General features: G+C 45.2%; 1 protein-coding gene across 1 annotated transcript; it reads left to right on the top strand.

Annotated features, from left to right (window-relative positions):
• The first annotated feature begins 4,462 nt into the window (after positions 1-4,462).
• sid1 (secreted immunoglobulin domain 1) lies at positions 4,463-6,101 on the top strand. Its single transcript, XM_074636969.1, has 2 exons — positions 4,463-4,597; positions 5,270-6,101. The coding sequence occupies exons 1-2, from the start codon at positions 4,549-4,551 to the stop codon at positions 5,887-5,889; spliced, it is 669 nt and encodes a 222-aa protein (XP_074493070.1). The 5' UTR covers positions 4,463-4,548; the 3' UTR covers positions 5,890-6,101.
• The last annotated feature ends 225 nt before the right edge of the window (positions 6,102-6,326 follow it).

The raw sequence follows: 6,326 nt of genomic DNA, 5'->3' as shown, positions 1-6,326 counted from the left end.
GCTGCAGCTTCACAGTTAACTGTTATTATAATAGTAGAAAACAAAAAGCTTCACATGGTTCAACCAGGAAACTACATTAAAATATTTAATCATGATTAATCACAATTTAATCACACATGTTTTATCTGTTCTAAATGAACCTTAAAGGGAAGTTTTTATGACTCTTATCAACACGGGAGTGGACAAATATGCTGTTAGCATTCAGCATAACAGATAAAACAATATGCTCCAATCATAACATGGCAAACTGCAGCCCAACAGGCAACAACAGCTGTCAGTGTGTCAGTGTGCTGACTTGACTATGACTTGCCCCAAACTGCATGTGATGATCATAAAGTGGGCATGTCTGTAAAGGGGAGACTCGTGGGTACCCATAGAACCCATTTACATTCACACATCTGGAGGTCAGAGGTCAAGGGACCCCTTTGAACATGGACATGACAGTTTGGAGCGTTATTTAACCTCCTTCATGACCAGCTAGTCTGACCTGAACACACGTTCAACACGTCTTCTGCTCTCAGAGGTCTGACGGCCTGCTGACCTCTGACCCCGTTTCCTCCGTCCAAACACAGGATGTTCTGTGAGTTCAGGTGAACTGAACAGGAAATAACAGAGCAGTGAGCGTTAGCTGCAGGAGCTAACATGCTAACGTTTCCGTTGTCTCCCCACAGATGAACAGATACCAGGCTGGTTCCTGAGTATCTCTGTGTTCCTGTGTGACGGCTGATAGCAGAGCATCACTGACTCTGACAGAGATCATCTGGTTCTGATCCAGAAGAGTCACAAGAATCCTGCTGACAGCACCTCAGTGTTGCTCCAGAGGAGGGAGTGTCTGATGATTTATCTCTCCCTGCACAACTCCAGAGTTATTCCTGTCTGCAGTCTCTGTAGCGCCTCACTGAGTCTCTGTAGCGCCTCACTGAGGCTCTGTAGCGCCTCACTGAGGCTGGAACGCATCACTACACCTCATCACCTACATCAACATCCATGATGTGTTCACAACACTGACCTCTGCTGACGCATCACACACACTACACATCACATCTGGCACTGTCAACACACAGACAGAGAGAAAGACAGAGAGACAGACAGACAGACAGACAGACAGAGAGACAGACAGAGAGACACACAGACAGACAGAGAGACACACAGACAGACAGAGAAACAGAGAGACAGAGAGACAGAGAGACAGACAGACAGACAGACAGACAGACAGACAGACAGACAGACAGTTTAACAGACAGGAGAGACAGACAGACAGACAGACAGACAGACAGACAGACAGAGAGACAGACAGACAGACAGACAGACAGACAGACAGAGAGACAGACAGAGAGACACACAGACAGACAGAGAGACACACAGACAGACAGAGAAACAGAGAGACAGAGAGACAGAGAGACAGACAGACAGACAGACAGACAGACAGACAGACAGACAGACAGTTTAACAGACAGAGAGACAGACAGACAGACAGACAGACAGACAGACAGACAGAGAGACAGACAGACAGACAGACAGACAGACAGACAGAGAGACAGACAGAGAGACACACAGACAGACAGAGAGACACACAGACAGACAGAGAAACAGAGAGACAGAGAGACAGAGAGACAGACAGACAGACAGACAGACAGACAGACAGACAGACAGACAGTTTAACAGACAGAGAGACAGACAGACAGACAGACAGACAGACAGAGAGACAGACAGACAGACAGACAGACAGACAGACAGAGAGACAGACAGAGAGACACACAGACAGACAGAGAGACACACAGACAGACAGAGAGACAGAGAGACAGAGAGACAGACAGACAGACAGACAGACAGACAGACAGACAGACAGACAGACAGACAGTTTAACAGACAGAGAGACAGACAGACAGACAGACAGACAGACAGACAGACAGACAGACAGACAGACAGTTTAACAGACAGACAGACGGAGACAGACAGACAGACAGACAGACAGACAGGAGCTCACTCTGATGTTTTGTGTCCACAGGGATGTTTTTTATGTCGAGGGATGTCCTCTCTTCTCAGCGGTGGACATTCGATGGGCTGCTACTAGACACCTGATTGGACGAACTCTTTCCCTCGTGGGCTGCTGCTCTCTTTCAAACTGGAACCAACACGACGGCTCGTTTGGAAACTTTCTTCTCTTATATCATGAAAACACATCTATCACTGAGATGTGCTTTAATGAGAGAATTAATCCTGCATACTAGAGATGCACCGATACCACTTCATTCAGACCGAGTATAGGTACTTACATTTGGGTACTCTCCGATACTGAGTACCGATACGAGTACTTCTATGTGCCAAAAGACCCTCGTTAACAGCCGCCAGATCGCGGCTCGGCCAACGTAAAAGGCTCCAGGGGTCTGCGGCGATGTCTGCAACCCACCCGACCCGTCTTGAAACCCGTGGGCACACTACCAACGTCAGGAGCGCGTGGCGGCTGCGTGGCGGCTGCGTGGCGGCTGCGTGGCGGCTGCGTGGCGGCTGTGTTTCTGCTGCTGCTGTCAGTCCTTTCTTTCTACATAGAGTTTGCCTTTTAATGGCCATTTAACTTCATGATAAATATAATTGATATTTATGTTAGACAGAGAAAGGTTCAGTAACGTGTGGTAATTAGTAAATAATAGTAATAATCCACAATTAAAACTCCGTACTGTATTCATTCATGGAACTCTCCAAGTCACTGCTTGTTCCACATCACTGTCCGGCACATATTTCAGAATAAAAGCCTCGTGTTAACAAATGAAGGAATTCTGTGCAAAGAAAACCCGCTTTAGGGCTTTTATTTTGAAATGAAAGCAGGAAGTGTGGATTTAAACCCCAAACTTGATCAATTCTTGGAGCTCTCAAAGTGACTGCGTGTTCCACAGCACTGACTGCTCATATTTCAGAATAAAAGCCCCGTGTTAACAAATTAAGGGATTCTGTCTATAGAAAAAATGCCTGAGGGCTTTTATTTTGATCAGATCTTTTTTTCAGATTTTTTTTGTCCGACATTTTTCAGATCTTTTTTTTCAGATTTTTTTTGTCCGACGTTTTTCAGATCTTTTTTTTCAGACTTTTTTTGTCCGACATTTTTTGTCCGACATTTTTCAGATCTTTTTTTTCAGACTTTTTTTGTCTGACATTTTTCAGATCTTTTTTTTCAGACTTTTTTTGTCCGTCATTTTTTGTCCGACATTTTTCAGATCCTTTTTTGTCCGACATTTTTCAGATCCTTTTTTTCAGACATTTTTCAGATCTTTTTTTTCAGACTTTTTTTTCGGACATTTTTCAGACTTTTTTTTCAGACTTTTTTCAGATCTTTTTTTTCAGACTTTTTTTTCGGACATTTTTCAGATCTTTTTTTAAGAATTTTTTCAGATCTTTTTTCAGATCTTTTGTTTATCAGAACAACTCTAGTCCGTAATGAAAACACTGGTTAGCTGCAGCTTCAGTAAACTGGACAGTCCAAAGATATTTCATTTATATTCATATAAAAAAGAAAAACACAGCAGAACTTCATGTTTGAGCTCAAATCAGAGAATATTTGGCATCTTTTGCTAAATAAATACTTAATTAAAATTGCTGCAGATTATAAACAATTAGTTTTATTAATACTAGAACTGTTTCAGCTCTAAACATGATATTAAACGTTAAATCCTGCAGGTGCTTTGTGGTCACATTAACTGTCAGTGAGGTCAGCTGGTTTAAAACAAACACATTAAACCTCAACACTGCAACAGGGAGGCTTCAGGGAGGTAAACAGGAAGTAGAATATATATTAATAACATCATTTATCAGTCTCCATAAACAGACTGATCTGTGATCAGTTAGAACAGACTACTATCACTGGATTACTGAGAGACTGAATACAACACCTTCCTCCTCCTGCTCCCCCTCCTCTTCCTCCTCCTCCTGCTCCCCCTCTTCCTCCTCTTCTTTCTCCTCCTCCTGCTCCCCCTCTTCCTGCTCCTCTTCCTCCTCCTCCTGCTCCTCCTACTCCTGATCCCCCTCTTCCTCCTCCTCCTGATCCCCTTCCTCCTCCTCCTCCTCCCCCTCCTCCTCCTCCTCCCTCCTCCTCCTGCTACTCCTGCCAGCTCTCTCTCCTCCTCCTCCTCCTCCTCCCTCTTCCTCCTCCTCCTCCTCCCTCCTCCTCCTCCTCCTCCTCCTCCTCCTCCTCCTCATCCTCCTCCTCCTCCTCCTCCTCCTCCTCCTCCTCCTCTCTCCTCTCTCCTCTCTCCTCTCTCCTCTCTCCTCTCTCTCTCCTCCTCCTCCTCCTCCTCCTCCTCCTCCTCCTCCTCCTCCTCCTCCCCCTCTTCCTCCTCCTCCTCCTCCTCCTCCTCATCCTCCTCTCTCCTCTCTCCTCTCTCTCCTCCTCCTCTCCTCCTCCTCCTCCTCCTCCTCCTCCTCCTCCTCCTCCTCCTCCTCCTCCTCCTCCTCCTCCTCTTCAGTCCATCAGTGTGTCAGTTAGGTGTTGATCTGAAACGCTCGGTTAGTTTCTACAACAACAGCAGCATCAGTTTCACCATCAGTCAGTTCATTATGATGATGATGATGAAGATGGTCTGTGTGATCCTCCTCTCCATCAGCGGTGAGTCCACTCTATTTTTATTTATATCATTAATGTCTAAACTCCATATTTAATACCCTCTCCGGCTCACTGAAGGTCAAGCTGGTTATTAAAAGCAGCAGCTGTCAACGGTTGAAGAGATGTTTGTTATTTTTGGCCAATTTAAAGATTTTATGATGAAAATTCCTTCAAATGGACGCTTCCTGTCTGAAGGATTAAAACGTCCTCAGTGAGACGTCTCAAAGACACTTTAGATGTTTAAAGCTGAAGGACTGATAGAAGGAACGAATAATTAGAGCTGCAACTAACATTACATTCATCCATTAGTCCATCGGATAATAACTAATCCACTTTCTCATCATTTTGAGTTTTTATCTCATATTTTTTAATTTTGTCAAATAATTTGGAGTCATAAAAGTTATATTATTGATTTAGTATAATTTTAATAATTCATAATTTGGATTTGCCACGAGTATGTTTTATGTTTATAATAGTTTTAGTTTGTGTTCTGGTGAAACTGGACTCACATTATTAGAACTCTAACTATTTATACGTTTGGAACTACGACCTTGTTTTGTTGGTTTTATAGTTTATTTGTTTGGATATAGTTTTATGGTTATAAACTGTTTATTAAGTTTAGTTAGTTTAATTAATAACTTAATTCACTTTTTACGTTACTTTGGTGTCTTTAAGGTTTGTGGTGGGAGCAGCACGCCGCCGCCCTGCCAACCTCCACGGTGCAGGTGAGAGTCGGGGAGGACGTCATCCTGCAGTGCCCCCTGCTGGACGCCTCCACGGTTAACGCCTCCACGGTTAACGCCTCCACTGTTAACGCCTCCAGCGCCAACGCCTCCACGGTTAACGCCTCCACTGCCAACGCCTCCACGGTTAACGCCTCCACGGTTAACGCCTCCACGGTTAACGCCTCCACCGCCAACACCTCCAGCGCCAACGCCTCCACCGTTAACGCCTCCTCCGCTAACGCCTCCAACGCCAATGCCTCCACCGCCAACGCCTCCACCTCCAACGCCTCCACCGCCAACGCCTCCACCGCCAACGCCTCCACCACCCTCAGCTGGTACAGGCAGGCAGCAGGACAGCGTCCGGAGCTGCTGCTGAGCTTCAGGTCTACTAACGCCTCCCAGGTGAAGTACGGCGCCGGCGTCGGTCCCAATAAAGTGTCGGCTGCGTCCGACGGCTCGCTGCTGCTGCACGACTTCAAACGGAATGACTCGGCGGTTTATTACTGCAGCATCACTCAGGGAGACGAGCAGAAGAAGAACCCGCCGCCGAAGGACGTCATGGGGTCATGATGTGACCTCCGCAGCTCTCATGTTCCTCATCTTTAACCTCTCAGCTTCAGACTCTCTGTTCGACTTTCACTGCATTTTAATACATTTACTGTTATTAAAGAAAATATTTCAGACTACAGAGCAGCTGTTCTACCTGAGAACAACAAATAGAAACACCTGTATGATGTCATGCAATACAATAAACTGACCTTTTAATGATCTCATTAAACAATCACGTTTGTTTGTTGTCATTCTTTGTTATTATTAGTATTTTCATTATCTTTACTGTTAATCTTTCAACATATTCACTATTTGATTCTCCACTCACTGACTGACTGACTGACTGACTGACTGACTGACTGACTGACTGACTGACTGACTGACTGACTGACTCACTGACTGACTGACTGACTGACTGACTGACTGACTGACTGACTCACTGACTGACTGACTGACTG

The sequence above is a fragment of the Sebastes fasciatus genome, chromosome 5, assembly GCF_043250625.1.
Source record: "Sebastes fasciatus isolate fSebFas1 chromosome 5, fSebFas1.pri, whole genome shotgun sequence".
In the NCBI taxonomy this organism is placed as follows: Eukaryota; Metazoa; Chordata; class Actinopteri; order Perciformes; family Sebastidae; genus Sebastes; species Sebastes fasciatus.
The sequence above is the reverse complement of the archived record's forward strand: the minus strand, read 5'-3'. Positions and strand labels throughout refer to the sequence as shown.

Excerpts from the sequence above, each read along its gene's own strand:
- sid1 (XM_074636969.1), top strand. The coding sequence starts at position 4,549 with ATGATGATGATGATGAAGATGGTCTGTGTGATCCTCCTCTCCATCAGC. Across the intron at positions 4,598-5,269 it reads GATCCTCCTCTCCATCAGCG|GTTTGTGGTGGGAGCAGCAC; the intron begins GTGAGTCCACTC and ends GGTGTCTTTAAG.